The sequence below is a fragment of the Colias philodice genome, chromosome 3, assembly GCF_061535455.1.
Source record: "Colias philodice isolate Cphi_HAF_F1 chromosome 3, ilColPhil1 Martin Lab GWU primary, whole genome shotgun sequence".
Lineage (NCBI taxonomy): Eukaryota > Metazoa > Arthropoda > Insecta > Lepidoptera > Pieridae > Colias > Colias philodice.
The window spans coordinates 4,322,200-4,344,956 of record NC_143088.1 but is presented as its reverse complement, the minus strand read 5'-3'; the positions used below and the strand labels follow the sequence as shown (position 1 = coordinate 4,344,956).

The 22,757-nt window shown below is 33.7% G+C and overlaps 2 protein-coding genes and 2 long non-coding RNA genes across 4 annotated transcripts in view; 2 read left to right on the top strand and 2 right to left on the bottom strand.

Annotated features, from left to right (window-relative positions):
* Positions 1–19,892, top strand: part of LOC149489551 (uncharacterized) — a 34,281-nt gene extending 14,389 nt beyond the window's left edge. Inside the window, exon 2 of the long non-coding RNA XR_016318295.1 lies at positions 19,556–19,892. This is a non-coding gene — a long non-coding RNA (uncharacterized LOC149489551). The remainder of the gene's footprint in view (positions 1–19,555) is intronic.
* Positions 3,306–4,423, bottom strand: LOC149489552 (uncharacterized). Its single transcript, XM_089714121.1, has one exon. It carries the CDS (start codon positions 4,306–4,308, stop codon positions 3,625–3,627), a length of 684 nt encoding a protein of 227 aa, XP_089570247.1. The 5' UTR covers positions 4,309–4,423; the 3' UTR covers positions 3,306–3,624.
* On the bottom strand, positions 17,535–20,919 carry LOC149489550 (ribosomal RNA small subunit methyltransferase NEP1). Its single transcript, XM_089714123.1, has 4 exons — positions 20,776–20,919; positions 20,373–20,518; positions 19,767–20,010; positions 17,535–19,300 (listed from the first exon to the last, which is right to left on the bottom strand). The coding sequence occupies exons 2-4, from the start codon at positions 20,514–20,516 to the stop codon at positions 18,978–18,980; spliced, it is 711 nt and encodes a 236-aa protein (XP_089570249.1). The 5' UTR covers positions 20,517–20,518; positions 20,776–20,919; the 3' UTR covers positions 17,535–18,977.
* Positions 20,920–21,407: 488 nt separating this feature from the next.
* LOC149489549 (uncharacterized) lies at positions 21,408–22,437 on the top strand. The gene is made up of 3 exons (XR_016318294.1): positions 21,408–21,609; positions 21,736–21,797; positions 21,872–22,437. It is a non-coding gene; the product is annotated as an uncharacterized LOC149489549 (long non-coding RNA).
* Positions 22,438–22,757: the final 320 nt, after the last annotated feature.

The window sequence follows — 22,757 nt, the reverse complement described above, 5'->3', positions numbered from 1 at the left end:
ATATCATATCAACCTGACATTTCCATATATGCCTTCACTTCAGAACCTAGAATATTCGATGTGAAACATCCTAAAATACACGCCCCATATTATTTTACAATCCTAGCGCTTAAAGTTCAAAATTAATGGACTGAAACAAAAATTGTCGTCTGTGTTTGTGCCAGAAATACATCTGACATCAGTGTTGTGCTCAAAATTTAAGCTTTATGAGCCATCTCGCTCGTCCGGCAGAAGCTCGTAAATATCGTGAAAACCATCTGCAAATGCAATGAGTGTGCAATATCCAACATGTGCCATTCCCTCAATATACATAATAATTAATAATATAAAATACACACTATTATAACTGATGTACATATCAGTGAAACAGTGTATGAAAAGCAAAATGATCATCATCATCATACAGGCATAATAATTTTTAATTCAATATAAATAATCACAACTTTGTAACAAATTAATAGATAACTATTGGAATTTATGTTGGAGCAGAAGAGAAAGTTCGTAGGCTGGGCAGTAGGCTGGTTTTCGTATTACCGATTTATGAAATGAGAATCTTAGATACTCGGTGCTAAATCTCTTTTGGATAGTTTGAACTTTGAACGATATAGGTATTTCATATACATATTCAGCGAAGAACTTTTTAAGTTCTTAAACTTATAACAATCTAAGTATATTATAAAGATCTTTTAAAAAGTACAATCCTTCGTAATAATATTAATGGCGCATCTAAATCACCTACACAAAAACCAGACAAAATTAAATGGAGTTACATGGAACCAATGGAACATATCTTGTATAAGATATAAGATAAATAAATACAGATTTTAGTGACACAAAAGAATACAGATAATACAAACACCGAATAGTGCAATATGTGAGACTTGAAGGCGCGTCCACGCCACGCCAGACTGCGCGTCGCCGCTCCACGTACATAAACGAGCATAACCATCAGTTATTGCCTTTATCATTTGCCTGCATACTCTGCCACATGACAATCGTATGTACTCTTCTTTCATGGACATAATATAACGCGCTGCCAGTTGTTCTTATTAATATACAAACAAATGATAAATTTCCCTGCTAGATCGAAGATTGATAATTATTATACTCTTGTTTTGAACAAGTTTTGAACATTTACATTTTACATACTACATAATATATATATGAACCATAGATAAAAAAATATGCCTATTTAAAAATTAAAAATACCACTGCTCTCATATTTTAAATACTTTATAGATATCAATTGTTACGTGGTACACGTGTTTAACATACTTATTACAAAAACACTTTAATCTCAAAGAGCATTTAACAACTACAATCTTTGTCTAACAGTAATTGCGCAATTACATTGGACCAGCCGCTACAATTGTTTGGAATACAAAACATTATCAATCATAAATTGTTATCTATTGCAAATATTATATGTATGAAATAATATTATAGCAATGCGCAACAACGCCATATGCAAACGTAATAGGTCAAATCTATATAGATAAACGATAATAGCGCACATCATATATGTATTTCTTGATTCTTCACTGCATTTATGAAGACATACATAAGACATACATTTGTTTGATTAATTTTCAAGTTTGTTTACTATCCGGCTTCCTGAAGTGCGTCATGTTAATTTTTATAAATATTAACTGATTTTAGTAATGAGCAACGGGCAACCTGTCATTACATTATGTGGGGTATTACCAAAACAACACATTAAATTCAAATTAAATGGTCACGTAGCACACTAGTTATATTATCTAGCTAACAGTAAACACATGGATAGCAAAAAGCTAGCCGCCCGTCCTCATCCACAGGTGCAAAGTGTGAAACATTGTAGGAATCATTTTGAATGTAAAATATTATCTGCTTTGTGTATATTGGAAACATTTGATAACAACAACACAATTTCACAGTGCAAGAATATCGTACCTAGTCCAGATAGAATTAAAAAACCTACAGTTCAAAATAATAACGTCTACGCATATATAATTTAATACATGTATTCTAACTTCTAAGATATCCATATTGAGAGAGTTGTAAAATGAAGAAGTTATACCTCACATCAATTAGAAAAGAGTACCTACATATATTTACTGAATAAATAGGTATATTTTAATTGGCTCATCCTATTTTGATCAAACATGTCTAAGAACTGAATTTGATATTTTTGGTTTTATGGCATTCAAATTCTTTATAATATAAATATTCAAATGCTTTTTTCTTAGATAAGAAAAAAGCATTTGAATAATAATAATTTTTTATTAAATATCACTTATTCTTATAAAGATTTATAAGAATGTGATATTTAATAAAAAATTTAATAAAAGACCAAATTGGAATCGCTTCTTCCGTTCTGTAGGTAAGAGACGTAGACAGACCGTCAGCGGTCAGACACACGCATGGACAGATACCTACGTCAAACTTATACATACTCATTACTCGTACGTTACGTTAGTAGAAAAAGCACAAACTCCGTGCTGCTTGTTGCTGTACTTTTAATTTTTAATATTTAAGTCTCAAACTTCTAAGAAACATTGAGTAGGTATCTATACGCACATCCTTTTGCCGCATTTCCAACATGCTCGACACCAGTCACCATAATGTTGTCATCCATTTATACCTACCTAACTACCATAAATTCTCATAATATACTACATACACTTGTCGTGGATATAATGCAAATGCAACGAAAAATCGTTTTCTGGTGTGTCACACAGCACACTACTCGTAGCAGGCGCAACTTGAGAGTCAGTTCTTATCTCGAATGACGTAAACTTCTGATAGTCATGTGGATTGTGGAGTCGTAGAGGTGACTCTAGTCGCCAACCAGTAAGAATAGATCGTATCGCTTATAAAATTCATATTGTTATACGAAGTTGAAATGTTCCAACTTTACAGATTATAATTTATTTATTTAAAAAGAACATAATATAGGTATGCTAGATTTTATTATTTAATAATATCTAGAGATTTCGAAGTAATTATAGAATGTAACTGTTTACTGATAGTAATATGTGGTAATATTATGGAATAACGGTTGCAATGAGTTAATAATACAGAATGTTTAAATTAAATCAGTTATATTTTACTTTATCTATCTAGGATAGCTGGATGAAGTGAAATACATATAACTGATTTTGACTTGATTCTGACTGGTTGCATTGAAAAAAAAAATGATGAATGAATATTGTATACGGTATTGTTCAGATACTTTGTGTAAGCGATGGGATAATATCAGGTAGGTAAGGTGGATGGCGCCGGCGCTACCTGCCTCCCACATAATAAGGTAAGCGAAATTAAAATATATTTTAGTAAACAACATTTTATTATATAATAATAATATTTAAAGAATCATAATCAATCTTCAATAATGTAGGTATACTTTATAAATCCCACATATAAAAATACATTTGTATCTTAAATCTAATCTAAATCTAGAATAATTTTATACACAAAAATAAGCAGTCGTCTCGAGACGACGGCGTAAAGCACTATGGCGACATTTTATATTAATATTAATTAAGGCACGGTGATGGAGGGCTACGCCCCGGGCGGCGCCAGTAGGGCGTCTTCGGCGACTAGATCACAGATGGATTGGGGTAGAACCCCGGCAGAATGGTCTCATCTCAGAGGAGTTTGGTAAGCGGGGCCGGGCGCGCACCAACGCGGCGCTGAGCACGCGGCGAGCGCACATCCAGCCGCACTTTGTACGGGCACAAACGCCGACACGTGAACGCCGTTCGTCACTGGCAGAGATGCAATAGCTGGTCGTTTCTCTTCATCGTCTTCTAATAGATACGGTCTAAACAACTTGAATGGCTTTCGCGTGGGTTCCTGTACGAATGGTGCTCGCGGAGCGTAGGACGGAATCGGTGCAGGAGGCGGTGAAAGCCGTTTCACGGATAGATCAATGGGCTCCGCCGTGAACGTAATTGGAACAGGAGCTGCAATTGGCGTAGGCACTTGCACAGGTGTCGGTAGAACTGCTGGTGGTGGAGAAGGCAATCGGGCGCTCTCTGGTGATCCGACAGAGTATGGCGGTGGCGAAGGCGCAGGTTGTGGGGCTCTTCTCAAAAGAGCTGCTCGTAGAGCCGGTTCAGCTTGTAGCCATTTCTGGATTTGCCGGCGGTGAATACCAAATTTTCTCGCTGTGGCACGTTGATTTCCTCGGCATTGGGCGTCTCGTCTATACGCATCGAGAACTTGTAGCTTGAATTGTGGTGGGAATATACGGCGGGAACCAGCGCGGCCCTCAGGGCGACGTTCGGAGGGTGCGGGGGCCGAGTGCGTGTGGGCAGCGGCCATTTTACTAGACAAACGTGTACGCGTGATGGCTGTCGGCGCCGAACTGACTGTCGCTCGCTCTGCGCTCAACGCAGCGCGGATGTTGGCGGCGCGCTTGGTGCCCGCGGCGCGTACAGGCCTCGAGCCGACAGCGCTCGACTGAGCCGCGTATATCCATTAGGCTTTGTACACAATGACTCAATCTATTATTATCATTTATATTATTTTGTGTTCATGATTCATATTATACGAAATGTGGTAATTAAGATTGTATTTTGTTTTAATTAATCTACCATTACAAAAAACGAATAATTTAATAAGTATTATATTAAAGAAGTATGTAATATGAGATGTTTTATTAAAAAAAAATTGTCCAAGCGGAGGCAGAAGAATGTTTAATGTTTATGTTATAAATTATTATTATTTGATGTGCCTGTTAATAAATTCAGTGTAACTAAAGGAATAAAACATTTGATAATTTTTTTTGAAACCGAAGATATTAAAAATTAAAATTTTCAGTTACGATTTTCATTTATAAATATTTAAAGATTGCTCTGTTAGACTTGTTGATGCGTTCATTTTATAATGAATATTATTACCTACTCAAAATAATATGATCAAGTATGTGAACACAACTTTATATATTAATCTCGCCTCGTTCTCGGCGTGAAAAAATGCCGCAAGTGGGAGCCGATAGCACGTAGCGCCACCATTGCTATCCTTTTCTTTCAAGCACAACTATATGTGAGTAAAAGAAATAGATAGCATACCGAGCCCTGCCTCGGTCGCTGCCACATCCGTTTACGAAACAAGTTTGCATGCGATGTTGCCAAATGGTCACAGCGCGCGGGCGTTCATGAGCCAGTAGAACGAGAGGTGGGGGGGCGCGGGCGGACAAGAATGTGCACGGTGCGACAACGTGTCGCCGTCCGTGGCAGACAGGGTGTCGCCGGCTCGCCGCCCGTAGACAGGCCGTCGCTCAGCGGCGCTTACCCCCTTGCACCCGCGCACACCCGCGTTGCCGCAACTCACATCAACAAGTTATTTCAGCTCGACTCGTCCGTATAGAAAAAGGCGTATGTACAATGCAAGTTTGGGGATATTTATACCTTTCATTATGCATTGGCAACTTAGCGCCATCGTCGTTTCGAGGAAAGTCAGTTTTATTTTTTGTGGATATATGCACGATAAGACCGCTCACTGTGCCTACCTCGAGTCCGGTGACCGTGAAACTTATGAAAACAGCGTCCCTTTGCGCGCAAATAAAGATTTAATCCTTCTTGATCTAGGTATGAATGTGATAATAATTTAACATAAAATATATGTATTTGCCTTAAATCTATACTAATATAAAATATTATAAAGCTCAAGAGTTTGTTTGTTTGAACGCGCTAATCTCGGGAACTACTGGTCCGATTTGAAAAATTCTTTCGGTGTTAGATAGCTCATTTATAGAGGGAGGTATAGGCTATATATCATCACGCTACGACCAACAGGAGTGGAGCCACGGGGGTGAAACCGCGCGGAGCAGCTAGTTATCTATATGTAGATAGGAACTAGGAACTTAGGAAGGTATAATATGTATTATTTATTTACTCAAGAGTTTAGTATCTATATGTAAGTCTAGTAGTTGCCTGTAAAACGATTTTTTTAACTAGTTTTCCATCCGGGGCTATGCTCGGGTAGACTAAATGTATTCTGAACTTCGTGGATTTTCGAAGAAACAGGAGAATTGCCTTACCTACTTTTTTCCGACTACAGAGTTCGGATGTGTTTACCACGTCAACTGTTTATTTTAACAAATGGTCTAATTAGAAACGTATATCTAATTTTCAACTGACTTAAAAAAGGAAGGGGTTCTCAATTCGACTGTCCATTTTTTTGAGTTTGTTAAGTAGGTACCTCAGAACTTACAACTGGATGAACCGATTTTGATGATAATATGCAATATTATTAAGTATTTGAAAGCTGGTGCTTCCGTTTTGGTCAGTGGTTTTTATGTAATTAACGCAGACATATATTCAGACAAACAAATTGTATTTTTATTGTTTTTGGGTCAATAAAACATTCATTTTTTCTCAATATTCAATGTACAGAAATGGTCTAGTTATTATTTTATTATAATATTCATGTGATAAAATGTGACATCTTAGAATTCTCTTTCTTTTGTTTTAGATTTTTACGAAAAATAATTCTCTTCCTTCTTGGTCTTGACAGAATAATCCATAGTCATCATCTGGTAGCAGGGGTAGATAGATGTAGCTATAGTGTACATTATTACATCATGTTACAGCTACAATTTAGTAAACAATATTTTTGTTTCAAAAAAAACCTATAGAACATAATATCATTATATTATTCAGTGTATTATCAACTTATCACATAGGTAATATATTGAAGTCGACGACATAAACATAATACCTATAACTTGTACGAGACAATAATATGTATACTATAGGTAGGTACATAGTATAAGTAATTAAGTAATTATTAATTAAAGTTATTCGATGTTTTAGTATAAGTATTGATATTATTTATAACAATAATTCTTGTTAAAACTTTTCACATGACAATTAAAAGCAAGGTCATAGTACCTACTCAGTAATTTAATCCACCATGACATCATAGTGTTTGTAATATTCCACGACAAGACTAGTTTTTGCAGTCAATCATAAATGAGAATTAATTACACATGTATGTTTTTTCTTTTAGTTTCTGTCTTCGATTAAAATTTTAAATATGTACTTTTTAAAATTTGTAAAGAAATAACAGAATAATGCACTAAATATGGTTGTATGATATACATATATCATATATGTACATATTAGACATAGGTTCATAGGTATCTGCTTATATGTATCCATGTGTATCAGTATCATATTAGATTTGTATGGTATGTTCGCTGTATAAAGCTAATTCTCATATTGTCTTGTTACATGAAATAAACTGCATTACAAACATTTTACAATAATTACAACTAGGTTGCATGAGGTTACAACTTACACATAATATAGCACTACAGGTACTCTAGGTAGATATAGGATTATAGAATGAAGAGTTAATTTAATTAATGTACCTAAGTACCTAGAATTTATAATATCCACTTATATGTATATGTAACTATTCTAATCGTGTACTGTATACAGGACATCATTAAATTTGAGTGTTTTAAGACATTATTATAAGTTATACCTAACATATTATTTTAAGTCAATTATTATTTATCAACTACTGCGTTGTTCAATAAAGACTAAAGAGCTCTTATGAGTCAGAAGTCATAAGTCGTAACTCATAGTCATACCACAGTATTACCATTATTTCCTACAGTAGTGCGACGAATGTACTTGTGCAGAGAAACGGAGGGGAACTTGCGGGGGTCGGGAAACGCGGGCCGCGTAAAGCAAACACGCTTAGTTTGCTTTACCTAGCGCGAAAGGATGACGCAGTCGTATTTTTTGTGTAATAATTTTAATTAAAAATTAAGATTGTGGTCCGAAAATAAATCTCAAGAAGTTCAAAGTGTTTTTCATTTGGCCCCGATCCTACATACATAGGTACTTACATATTCTATTATGGCGCGCACAAACTGTTCGGTTTACGGATGTAAATCTACATTGAAATCCCAGAAGGAAACAATATTTCAGAAAGATTGTATTAATTATATCTGTTGAATTAAAATCAAAGCTATGTATATATGTTGTCCTCATTATTTTCTAATCAGATTGTACATCCCAATGCGAATGCATTACTTAGTTAAATGTTATAATATACAATTAAGAACATCCAAAAGTAAAGTGTCCACGTAAATAATATTTAGCAGTGCAATATCTGTAATTATATATTTATGAACAAATAATTACATCAGATTTAAGAATCGCAATTATTTTGAATGTACATATGAATAAAGATTTCATCATAATATTAATAATCACAATTGTTTTATTTCCCATTTGTTGCAACCCTAGCGTATTTTCGTGTGGCAGCGTCATTACCTACGCTGGCGGCGGCATCGCGCGACATCAAAGGCGATTCCTTACTGTAGGAAATAATGGTAATACTGTGGTCATACTGTTCTTCTGAGTGTGAACTTATAAGGGAGTTTTGTATGTGTGGGTTTAGGTACAGAAAACACATATGTAGTTTCCTTTATAAGGGCGAGTATAAATATTTGTAACATTAACATGATGCGTTCCTAACTAGGTAGTTAACTCAGAAGAATTGCAGGCATACATTTGATTGCATAACAAATATTTTTAAATTCCATTTGCATTGCAGTTTTTCATTAATTTATAATTACAGTTCAGTAGTTAGGTACCTACGTTTTTAAACTAAGAAGCTAATCCATAAGCCATCAAAATTAAAATCTATTTTATATTCCTACGACAACATAATAAATAATAATATGAAATGTATTAAATACATGTTAAAAATACGTAGGTAGGCCTAAATAACTAGGTATCAACTATCAGGTAAGAAGAATAACTACTTTACAAGTTGGTATTCTGTCTCGATGACTTTCATTTTTTTTATGCGAAACGTTATTTTACAGTTGGTAAAAACTAAAAAGAGACTTCGTTCACATTTCCGTCTCCTACAAAACCTACGTAAGTACCTATCTATCCTATCTACCATGAGTAAAGTAGGTACTTACCGACATAATATGTTTGCTATCATTCGTGAATAAGCTTAGCTAATGTGTTTATAATGTTTTTGTTCATTTCGTATAACAGACAAACGGCCGCCAATCATAAAACGAACTAATAAGTCCAACAGACACATCGACGCCGTTGCCTGATCGCCATACCGATGACTTCCACAGCACACAGCGGCATCATGCCTACAATGTTTAGATACAGTGACCATTATTCCAAACCCATACGGTATATATTACAATGAATGAAAGCAATCTATAAAACACTTCAGTGGAAACCATAATCTTGTATCAATAATGACGTGGGCGATCACGCTTAGGGGATTTCAATCGTCGCGCATTAAAATAAAGTACAGAATTGTCTGCATTATAAAGTACCAGAGCCGTATGAAGGCTAGTGTGAAGCACACGTGCGTTACGAACGCCACCCAAATGGGGACCAGTTTGAGCTCAATAGTAGGTACCTATATCTCCCGAGATCGTAACGTTGATATGGGTCCTTGGCTCTCCTAATGAACATTAGATGCCTTCGCATTCCGATTGTTTAAGGGTCACATTTTACCTGGATGAACACTACCAACGAACAATATAATACATACTTAAATTACTTATTCATTTATATTTGATATTATTTATTTAGTTCAACGGAACTTATACAAATTTTCACTCAGATGAGATGTTATTTTTTAAACACCAATTACCTTCTTTATTGGAATATTGAATTTTTTAAATCATTGTTATTTTCAAAAATGTACAACTTAACTAGTTACTTGCCCTTTTAAAACAAATATTATATTTATTCTAAACGACTGTAATTTTGACCACATACTTTAATTTTTAATATTATAGTACTAGGTAAGTAGGTAATACCACAGACTAATAATAATATACTTACTACGTATACAAGTAATACTATAGTATTATAGGTACTATCTACCTACATAATATTTTATAACTGCGTAAAAGCGGCGCTAAATAAAAGGAAAAGATACGTCGGACCACTAGAAACCGGTTCTCTGGTCATCTCATATCACCTGGTTTTACCACTCATCCAAAGTGACCTCTTACAGCTCTCCTCATTAATTATTCAGATGAAATACGGTAACATTCTCAAATTTAGATACTTTCCTTCGATTTATCCACAATTAAAAAGGGACTGACATTGAGACTTTACGAAGGTTAATAATAATTATTGCTGTGAAAGTATTTTATTGTGCATGTTTAACATGATGTGGTGCACTTGCTGTTTTAAATAATTGTATCGCACTATAGCATATAAAAGAGTGACTCACAAAGTCACAAGAAAATATTCAATCGAAAGATCATCTATCTCACATTACCTACTGATTACTCTAGACTCTAGAGTCTAGCGGTTAGCAAGTGGCCACCGAAGGCGTCGTAACACCGTTACTCGAACAAGATATAGGAATCGGATTCACACAGCTAATTATTATTAAAGCAGTTTCTAACCTGATATTCTTGCTTATGGTACCACAGTATGATACCTTGTTCAACGTTAGAACCTGATGCTTTAGCGTGACTCAAGTGGATTCCGCCTACTCTCAAAATATATCGATAGAGCGACGGTTGTAGAGCCATGTATTTGTATAAAAATTGCGTTAGAAGAACGCAGTTTTATTAATCTATTTAATTAAATGTGTTTATTACTCGGTTCTTAGGTTTCTTACACATTTGAAATATATTTATTACACGCACCAATCCGTTTGATTCAGAAGCAAGAAACACGAAACCCAAAACCACTCATAAATATAATATGTACATGTGTAAGACATTGAACAACTGTTTAATATCATACGCAGTTCGTTGCTCGCACGCACTCATATACATATCATGAATAAATAATAATAATAATAGATATGCAGTAATAATATGCAGAAAACAATAAGCGCATATTATGTGCAAATAATGCAATATCAGGAGCACGGCTCGATATCTCGACAAGTAAAGGACACAGGCGCCTACGTGCGGCAACGCGCGTTGTCGACAGTGCAGTACTTTGCACGGTTTTATCTAACACTATTTTCAATATTATGTACATGTTAAACAGTAGTTCAGAATCTATTGATATCGCAATGGTTTTTAAAACTTGACTTGTATATGTATGGTCAGTACTTTGCTAGCATGTATCTGGCTCCTGAGACACAGTAGGTATTAAACTAGTTCGGGAGCCGAAAGATTCATTATTTTGAACTGTAGCTGTGTAATTATGTCAATAAAGATTTTTATTATTTAATGGTATTGAATCTTTTTCAATTCTGAATATAATACCACAGTATAGGTAATACCTGTGGTAATACTATCAAAAGTATGTAAAATAATTGATACTTAACTCTTGTTGTATTTATCTAATATCTAATACATAATATTCTAATATTCTATTATAGTTATAGGTATACTATAAAGGCGAAAGTTTGTAAGGATGTATGGATGTATGGATGTTTGTTACTCTTTCACGTAAAAACTACTGAACCGATTACAATGAAATTTAGCACACATATAGAGGGTAACTTGGATTAACACATAGGATAGTTTTTACTTTTTATCCCGGAAATCCCACGGGAACGGGAACTATGCGGGTTTTCCTTTGCAAACGCGGGCGAAGCCGCGGGCGGAAATCTAGTATTAATATAATAACATGATGACATATTAGGTATTATGATAATTTTCCATATTTATACATTAACAAGTAGTTACAATAACTTGTAATAATATTTTATGCATTTATATACATACATACTTGGCTTAAATTTACTGACTGAATGTTTCACCCAAGACATAGAATATAATATATTATTATTATTACCTATACATACTCTAACGCGAATCCAAGAGGAATAAAATGCTCAATGCAACTAGTATTAGACATGCACTTTGTGTTCTGTTAGTTATTTATGAAGCCAGCTTTCACCTGCACATGCTCTTGCGTGGACAGAATAATGAAAAACACGTATAGGTGGGCACTGGGCACAACATCCGTAATAAATACCTGTATAAAAATACACAGATATTATATTATATAGGTACATACGTGACTGTACCTATGATTTGTTCATTCATATTGATCCCCTTTTTCTCACCACAATGAAACTCCGAAGTCCGAACCCTCCATTGTGAATAATAAATAATTAAATATACTTACATAAGTTTTAATTTTAAATATTTAATATATACATTAATAACGTAAATGCAGTTAAATGGAGAAACTAATTAAAATGTTATCATGTGTTCTCATTTCTCGATAAACAGTTGGTACCTAATATGTACCTATAGTAAGACCTATAGCGAGATATTGCCTGTAGTGGTCATGCCTATATTTATCTATCTCTCATAATATCATTTAAATAGTCTGCATTCAGTTTGAATTAAATTATAAACTGGTTGTTAAGCAACTCGTTAGATTCTTAGACGTCTAAGCTGTATAAATAATCAATAATCATATATTTTAGAGAGTTGCAATGCTATTTGCAAGTTGTGCAATGAGTGCGAGCGAGCGGTGGCGCCAAGCCAGGGCACGCTAGCCGGACCATGGTCGTTTATTTGCGATTCTACATATATAATATATTCGTTACGACATACAGTTATATATGTTTAAGATTTTGTCCTATACATATATCGTTTACCCGTTAAGTAAACAACAAGGTATGGTATCATTGTGGTACCTACCTATTATGAATTGATAGTTATCAGTTTAGTAATAGAAATTAATAATTATTTATCTGCGATTACTCACTCGGAATGGGTGACCTTGAACAAATTGTAACAGACTAACAGAATCATTAACTGCATAAATAATATATGTAATGAACCGTAAACTATAAGTTAATCTATCTATCTACTTTAAAATCCTTCAATGAATATTGATAAAAACGTTATCAAATTTAAAATTTATTCAATAGCATAGTTACTCTATATTTTAAGGAGAAGAAAGGATTACCTAAGTGTATTAATTGCTGAAACGACGAAGAGCTTGCTCTATATTGCTCTATATAAAACGAATAAGTTATTTACTATTACGTACGAATTACGATACGAATGGTGACAATTTACGATAAATATGCACTTAAAAACATCCTAGTATTAATCTTATCAAGCGTTTATTGCGATGTAGATTGGTAGGTATATATATATACCTACACAAAATTATAGCAAATTCCTAATCAATCACAATGATAACATGCTATCGGACTGTGTCATACAAGACCCCACGGTGGAACGACTCAGGCAGTCAGCGTGGCACTTGGCAGGCGGATGTAGATAACATTACGCTAGCTTGACATCATTCAAATTTCAAACATGTAGGTAGGTACTGGTAAGTACACATTGCAGTCGAAATGTTCACGCTCTTTTTGATAACGTGGGAAAATTTCTCAAAACTCAATCTACTGTATAAAATCTACTGATTAGCTGTTAATCTATGTGTCGATTAATTCTATTAAAATGTTTTTTATTAGTAATACCACAGACTAATAATAATATACCTACTACGTATACAACTAATACCTATTATTATTCAATACTTATAAAATTCCTTTAGTCATAATTTGGTCACAGCAATCGAAATCGAGTGTTGATTACTACGGTACGATTCTAAAACTATATACCTACTTAATTAATTAGCAATGGAATTTCCCTGAGATGCCCGTTATTCAGAAAATGGAAAGCCACATTGTAAAAGTGGACATATAGTGTCTCGATCGAAGTCGGTTTTCACGCACACAGGTCAAACAGAGGCGCAGAGGCGATGGTGAGAGGGAACCAGTTTCGTGGCTAACCGGCCGTGGGCGTCTGCCGCACCTAACGCACAACTTTAAGCTGAAATTTGATACTAACAATGTTATGTTGAAATGATACTGGATAATAAACAGGGAAGAGAAGACGAAACTGAAAAGCGACACAAAATCAAAAGGCCGAATTTTTATGAGACAAGATATAGGTTGATGAAATAAGTATGTATTTACTATTTACTCACCTAGTTACTTTAATACAAAATAAATAAAAAAATGCGAAAATAGGTACCTACAAATTAAGTGAACACCCACAGTGAACACCACATCTTTAAATAACGATGCGTCATTCGAGAAAAGTGGAATAACTAGTAAACTATCTACCTATTCGTAACTATATGTACCTATATAATTATTTTGTTGAAATATTATTTTTATTTCTAGTCTTATCATTCTATTCCATTAAGTTTTAGCGAAAAGAGGACAGGTTGTTCTTTCATTTTAAAACTTAGGTAGGTACGTCTATTTAAGTGACCACAAAAAATTAGGTGCCAATAAAAGGACGGAAACCCATTGTTTGATGTCATTCTGGCATCAAGAATTCTATAAAAAAAGATTAGGGTCCGTTCAAAGAATTGGACGGCGAGGAATACAATGAGCCCTTTGTGCTCTCAGGCGCCGAACGGTCTGGTGGAGCGTCGCGGGCGCACGAGGCCGCCGCCGCCGAGTCTAGCGCGTAGTCGGCGAGACTCACTCGATTACCACTAAAGTGAAAATCGTCGGCGTTCCTTGTCGTTTCTTTTACTTCACGCTTGTTTATAAAGCGGGACCTTTTTCGTCTCTGCCGTGAACCATCTTTTATAGTACACTATACATAGAGTCCTTTTTATCAAGCACCTCCATTCCCCAATTTCAATATGGCGGATAATGTGTGGCGTGCGTAATGTACGCACACATAATATCAGGCAACTGCATAATATTATAGCACACAATGGACGGACGCGTGTACCGGTGAACCCCGCACAGGCGGCGCCCGTTGCCTGCTACTGAGCATAAACGATTACAAAATTAATCCATTTAACAATGACGTCGAGGGCTTCCGTATGCTTATTGCTTATCCTTTATACAGTGTGTACGTTCCTAAATCCTGATAGGTAATATGAAAATTAATACTCACATAATATTAATTATAAACTGTATCGTTCGTTCGTATCGTAAGTTCGTACTTACAAGGTTTTATATGTACCTACTCAATAGGTATAAATACTATAATAATTAGATATATAGCTAGAAATGTAGACCGTATACATAATAATTATTGTATTACTCATGAATTCAAATAAGGATTTCATAAGTGGTTTAAGTAACTGGATGATGATTAATAAACTTGGACAAAGTAGGTACTTATTGCTTTAAATAAAACGTAAACCGTCACTCAATAAATCAAAATGGCAAAACATCTTTATTTGATGAATATTTACAATGAAACTTACTCACAACTGTATCACGCCACCTAGCCTGTTAAATATAGTTAGGTAATTTAAGTTATACACACACCTTCAGAGGTATTATAGTTATACTGGTAAGTACGTACTTATTTACCTACTTCCTTGCCTACTTCATAGTTCATACTTGTATGTACGTAGTAAGAGGAAGGTTGGTCGCAATGACAAAGCGTTTGTTGCATTCCACGTGGTTTACGACATAAAAATTAAAATGTACATTGCAAACATTGAGCTATTAGACTGTATTACATGTTTGCAAATGACACGTAAGAAAACTTATTAGTTATTTTCCTGTTAAAATTACAATTGATATAATCCATCATTCCATACTTAGAAAATAATTATAATTTGAGTAATTTATGTGCAGTTTGATTGATCTTTACAAAAATGTACTGTAAGTAAGTACATATTATATTAATTCACAATAATTCACACCAATTCACACCGACCGCGACGCGACGCGAAACGAAAGAGAACAAAAATAGGTACCATTCTTACATTCACTAGGTAGGTACCTACGCTAACGTTTTGTGTTCATAGCCCATTCATTGTCTTTGCTTTTGTGTAACAAAATCATTCAAAGCTTCTTGAACTCTATATTACAGTATTTTATTATTATGTGTGGCTTTAGCAAGATCATAATCTCATTCATACTAGGTACCTATCCCAAAAAACACACTACACCGTGCTTGTGAAATTGTTTTCATAATTATAATAATACCCATTTAGAAATGATATTAGAGTAGGATTTTTTCGTTTTTTTTTTTACTTAACTAACTTAGGTATTTATTTTTACGATACTTGAAATAATTTAGTATATTTAAGCCGCATTCTTTCATTATATTATATAAGTACCACAAAAAAATCATATATATTTAAATAAAGTGTCACATTATTAGTCAAGCTTTAGCCAATTTAGCGTATGGACTCAGTTCCACACAAATTTTTCACCAACAACTAAAACCAACTTCGAAAAAGGTTGTCCTACTATTTATTTAGATATTATTTTTACTCCATTTTCCGTAGATTTGAGATTAAATCGAAATTTTTGAGTGAAAAAAGTACATAGTAATTTTTTTTTACAATTAACATTTCGTAAGCGCCTCGAACATTTTTCGAGAGGCTATAAATAGGTACGATCACAGACATGTACGATCGACAGTCAAATTAAAATGAAGTCGGTTTATGACTTGGGTTGATGAAGATATTATATTTCCTTATTTTACTCTCGGTATTCGGTATGTCCTTTTTTGTGTCGGCGCCACTCAAAGCTTTTACTAATTGAACATTTGTAGATATTTTATTCGTGTATCTTTCAGTCTGTTGCTAATTGTGCGGATGTCTTCGTTTCCGTTGCCAAATGTCAACGGAGGGATACACTTTTTTGCGTCCCGCGTATGCTGCATGAAATGCTTTTTTAATTAAAGTTAATAATAGCTATATGTAGGTACCTAATATTAATTTTGTCTGAATATACAGGGTGACTGAAAATTCGACGTGATCCTTCAAAGGGGTTATACTAGAGGTCATTTGCAACAAATTAAGTCAAGTTAACCAGGGGTCAAAAATGGATGGTTATTGAGCTATGACGGTTTTTTTATTTTTAAGAAATATTCTGCCTTTTTACAAAAAATATTTAATTATGAAAAAACTACTATACTGTTATGAGTGTTAACCGAAGAATGAGCGATCACTTTAAAAAAAAAACTTGCCCAAAACTTGCATCACCTTAAAAAGAAAAGGGTCATAAGTGGAATAAAACATATTTTTGTAGTAAATTTTCCATAAGTAGTTGATTATTACTCGAAAAAATGTAGTAAACTTGGTGTACAAATTAAAGACGTAAGTTCCTTGTTTCATAAGCTTTCTAAAAAGGCACCTTTTGCATGGGATAGAAATAAAAAGATTAAAGACGTAATTTGAATTTTGGTCAAAAAACCGTCATAGCTCAATAACCATCCATGTTTGACCCCTGGTTAACACTGGACTTAATTTGTTGCAAATTAGCTCTAGTATTAACCCCTATGAAGGATCACGTCGAATTTCCAGTCACCCTGTATAAGTATACAGTATAAATATAAACGGTTTAAGAAAATCAATTCCGTAGGATAATACCTATCTTTGAAAAAAAAGTCACTCCGGGAAAGATTTTTTTTTTAAAGTGAAACTTTTATTACATCGTCTCAAACTTTTTGGTCTGTGTAGCGCATGTCGCGTGTATCGCGGCTGCCGAGTAGGTATACCTACTCGGCAGCCGACCGACACGCGACATGCGCTACACAAAGCAGTGTTCGGAACCGTTCGAACAGTTTCACTTTTACCGTGGTTTCATAAAACCACACAACATTTTTTTGTTATTACTTTGTTATAATTTTATTGTCAATGTCGTGGCCATATCCTAGATTTGCTCATTTCATGATATTGTGCCTACTTTTCCCACTTCGTTGTTCGCACTCTATAGTTAGTATATAATATACTCTAAGCGGATAGCCCTCTAGGTCCTCTACCTACCAACTTCCGTTCATCACTACTTTATGGGACAACCTGTTTAAGTAATAGTGTGGTAATAGTTCGCAAAATCATGGCCCCGGCACGAAAAAAAAAGAGACAAGCAGATCCATTTGACAGCATTGAGATATTAATATGTTTGACAGACATTTTATTCTGGGAAGTTTCTGAAAAGTGTGCAGTGTGGAGGCGTCCGTTTTCTGACAGAAAAATTCTTACACTGTGCGGCCGGGCCGCATCTACGCCCTATTACCTATATTATATCGTTGAGCTGATTGATGACTACAAATATTGTTTACAATAATTCGAAACAGTTTATTCAAACTAACTCTTGAGCTTATAATATGTACTCAATGTATACAGGAGAATAATAATATGTAATAGTGTAGATTTCTATAGTAGTAGTCTCAAATAGACAAAAGAAAGAGAGTGATGGCAGGGTTAGATATATTAAAGTTAGGCAACATTTGACAGTACAACAAAATTCAACAACGTAACCTAGTAACAACGACATAGAATAATAAGTCATTTCGTTTTGTTAGAACTGCAAATTTGCTTGACTTTTTTCAATTAAGATTACATATTTATTATTTATAATAATTATGACCGATACAAGTAATTTTAAGATTTGATTTTACTGATAAACCATTCTAAACATAATAAGCAATTTTTGATTAAAATAACTGACATCGCTACAATTTTGTGTCAACATACCTTTTTTTTTTTTAAATACCAGAGACGTTCCTCTAAAAATCGAAATCTGACATCTATAATCGAATGCATTGATTACTTGTGAATAAAAATCATCATAAATTAATAAATGCGTTGTGTTTTTTTAATTATGTAGATAGGTACGTCTTGTCTTATTTTCCTCCTTAAATTAACGAAAGAAAGTACTTGTTTATAACTAGGACAGGGGTTCGCCTGAAGAATTTTAAAATTGACATGTTTCAAGTTCGATTGACAAATGTTTCAAGTCCGTATCGATTAATTCACTTTAATCGAATTCGAGCCAATTTAATAGGCAATATTTGACGTATATCAATTTTATGTTCATAGGGTTGATGGTAATCATTGCTGGTAACTTGCTTATATCTAATATTTTTAGAACAAGCAATATTAGGATTTATATACTTACAGCATAAATAAAATAATTATTATTATAATACATATACTTTATTCAAGTTTCTTCCTATTGAATACTGTACTGTATAAGTACTTTCATGGTTTTGTGAAGATGTTCACCTCAGAAATACAATCATTGCTTATATCAAAAAATTCTTATGAAACTCCCCACACTTCTTCAAAGGCTGAACAAAGTTTAGCACATGTCAATGCAGCTGACAGAGGATAGTTGCTGATGGATATTGTGTCTTCTGAATAATCTACTTCAATTTTACCATGTGCCATGGCCCCAATGATTAACACAATAGGTTCATCTTTAGGTACCAATTCTCGGCAATTCTGAACAACTTTGGAACTGAAAGACATGGTGATTTTCTTTACACCCACAGGCAAATGGGATGTGACTGGGTTTTTAATTACTTTCAGAAGTTTCATTGGTCCGTCAGATGCTCTGATGGCAAATTTATGAAGGAGTTGTACTGAAATAATAATAAAGCGTAATTTAGAATGGTCTAAAATGTAAATGAATGATAGAAACAAGTACAAAAAATAAAGTAAGAAATAAAAAACATTTTCAAGAAACTCACATGCCAAAGGGGCTTGGCAAAAGTTGGTGTCACGATGAACATTTGCGGCCAGTGTTATTATGGACATAAATCTCAAATTGTATTAGGAACAGAGATATTTGGTTTTGTATTATTATAAGATATTTCTGAGTTTTTTTTAAGTTTAAGTATACTTTATTTATTTAAGAATTCTAATCAAAACGATTGCTCTTTTAAAATATCCAAGTTTCATCACTGGCAAAAGCCCACTAGTCCATACAAAAGTACCCAAACCCCTTTCTTGCACCCGTTAAGATAAAATAAAAAAAACAATTTATATTACAGTATTGAGCAAATAATCACAAACACAAAATATAACACTAAAAATTGTTTTTCTTACCCATTAGTCCTGCAAATCTTTTGAACGTTCTAGGTATTCTTGTTTGTGGGTTTATTTCTATGAGAACATTTTGTTCCGTGTGAATGTACACTTGTAAAAGTCCAGCTCGATTTAATGGTGAATCCATTAACATAAGCAGTGATTGATGTGTGATATCCGGTCGACATGAGCCAGGATCACGGTCATTTTTCCTTAAAATATTGGCATGATCATCACAATTCAACAATTCGAAGCTGTTTCCATTCTGAAATTACACCAATTATATCATTAAACAATTTATAACTGACACAATAAACTATAATGATGGATGATACAAATACATATTCTGTTTAAACAAAATGAATGTAAATTTTTAAAGTTGTTACAATATTTTATATTATATAGAAGCGGAGGTTTTAAATATGTATTAACATATTTTCAAATTTGTGGAAGGGGTGTACAGTGTACTATCTATAATTTATATGAAGAAAGGAAATGTGTATAAAGTCTCTAAAATAACAGAACAGAATTTTAAAGTCCATCTATAAGGCACATTCTTCCTTATGGATACAGGGATATGGTTAGAACATACATATTGTTAAATGTTTATTTATTAGTTATTCTTACTTTAACTGTTTCCAATTGGGCCTTTTCAAGAATGACTATAAGTCGTTTTTCCTGCTTTTTTATATGAGACGTTACTAAATGTTTAGGTATGGGATCGAATTCAAAGTCATCCTTTGCTTCTCCGTGTTTTCTTTTTTTCCCCATAGCTGAAAAAATTAAAAAAAAATTCTATAACCTCACTATATTAACAGTTATTGCGTAACTAGGTATGTAATATTCGTAACGTACGAAATTCGGTATTAAATTAAACAATAATTATTTAAAAACATAGTAATTTCGATGATACAATAGATCATTATAATATCCGGAACATTTATTATTATCTAATAATTAATCTATTGACTTGAAGATCTAAATCTAATAAATAAGTTAAAAAAAGGGTGAAATAAAAATATAAAAATACCTTTTCAATATCTTACAAATACACCAAATATTATTGAAATCAAAATTACAAAATATAAACACGTGGGTTCGTGTACATTGTAAACACACATGAAAATTTTTAGTTCTGACTTCTGAGTTCTGACAATGACAGATAACCATAAAGTATAAACCCTCTGAGGTATAAACCATTAATAATTGCATTCGAAAAACATGGCGCAGTAGAATAATTATTAGGTACTTACCTACTAATTTTTATATGGATTTTTGTCACTTAAGGTGATGAATTAATTTTTCTAACATTTACGGCACTTTTTAAACCTTCGTAATTTTTATACTTATTATTAAAGTTGTCGTGATGAAAATTCTTGACAAGAAAGTTCAATAGTAACACAATACGTCTATCGTTTTAGAAACATGATTCCATGATATTTTCTCGATAGAAAAAAAATACAAAGTTCTCATTGTTATTTTTTTTTAATCTCTGGCATCTTCAAAATAACAAACGTAAAGTTACGACTTTTTGGATATTAACTATAAAATATACAACCTATACGTCTACCGATTTAGAATTTTGAAATATGCGATGGTTTTGAAATAAACAAAAAATACTTGAAATTAGCGCGCGACCAGCCAATATAGCGAGAGCCGCCCTGTACCTTCCTACCCCGATCGCTACACGAGTCATTCCCGCTACGGCCGTCACACGGGGAACTTGTGTCGCTCGCGCAATCGTAACAAAGGGTGACAACACGATAAGACAAAATGAGACAAATGGGGACAATAAAGAAAATAAGAAGAAGAAACATAAAGGTTGGAGGAAAAAGAATGCTTACAATTGGAACAAATTAATGAAGTAAGTTGGTTTTATTTTAAATTTGATGTTAATTGTATTAAAGACGATGTTTGATATGTACCCCTGTTTTAAGTACATAACGAATGTGTAAGGTTTTTTCATTTATAGCATAGATAATCTTTTCAGAAATCCGGAATCCAGAAGGAAAATAAACCCACTGATTGTTCACAATGTGAACCCACTCCTTCGTAAGTACCTTTATTCAGTCAAAAATGTATGTTATCAACGCTCTACTGGTTTTATCGCATGATTCCATTTTTAGCAAAAAGCAACAAAGTGCAAAGAAATAAAAAATCATGGTGAACTTAGTGGAAGTATGGTGGACGTAATATGGAACAGGAGCTCATTGGAGTAGTATTATATTTAAAAAAAATACGAAAAAATTTCAAGAATTACATTTCTTAGTAGGTGGTAGATAAGTATGTTGTATAAAGAATTTGATGTTGATATTTATTTCATTTATACTTACTACACCTGTGCGGGAAATTGCTTAGTACTAAAACAGGTTTATATTCATATTTACATAGTAATGTGAGTTTTCATTTCGAAAAATTTTGTGTAAGTATATTAAATTGAGTTCCTGGGTGATCTGGAAACACAATTGGGCCCGGAAGATGGCGCTGCAGTCACTCCTCCTAATCACATGAACCGATTTGGATGAATATTTGTGTGCACATTTCATTGTTGTGGGATGATTGGTTGATTCGTTTTCACATTAGCTAATGTTGTATTTTTGTTGTAAACTTAATTTAATGTTTATAATACATTATTATTGGTATAAATAAGCCAGTGTTCGTCTCACATTGCTGTACCTGCCTACCTACCCTACCAGGGCCTAACTTTGTTCTGGCTATTTTATTTTGATTACTAGCTGTGCCCGCGACTTCGTCCGCGTGGAATAGTGACTGCATAGTAGGTGACTACTTAACTTTTATTGAATAAACACATACTACCATAAATAATTAAAAGAACTGTTAGTAAAATTTATTACTAAACTGAGCTAAAAAATAAAAAATAAATGCCTAGTTAATTTTCTACGTAAAATTTATTTTAAATTATGTCATATTATTTTTAGGCACCAGGAGGGAAGGGAGCAAATTTATTTTTCTTCCTTCCTTGTATGGATGTTTTTGACAATATATCATGCA

Coding starts and splice junctions, on each gene's coding strand:
- LOC149489552 (XM_089714121.1), bottom strand. CDS start 4,308: ATGGCCGCTGCCCACACGCACTCGGCCCCCGCACCCTCCGAACGTCGC.
- LOC149489550 (XM_089714123.1), bottom strand. CDS start 20,516: ATGGGGAAAAAAAGAAAACACGGAGAAGCAAAGGATGACTTTGAATTC. Junction 20,011..20,372: donor CCCAATTGGAAACAGTTAAA/GTAAGAATAACT, acceptor GTGTAATTTCAG/AATGGAAACAGCTTCGAATT. Junction 19,301..19,766: donor AAGATTTGCAGGACTAATGG/GTAAGAAAAACA, acceptor TTATTATTTCAG/TACAACTCCTTCATAAATTT.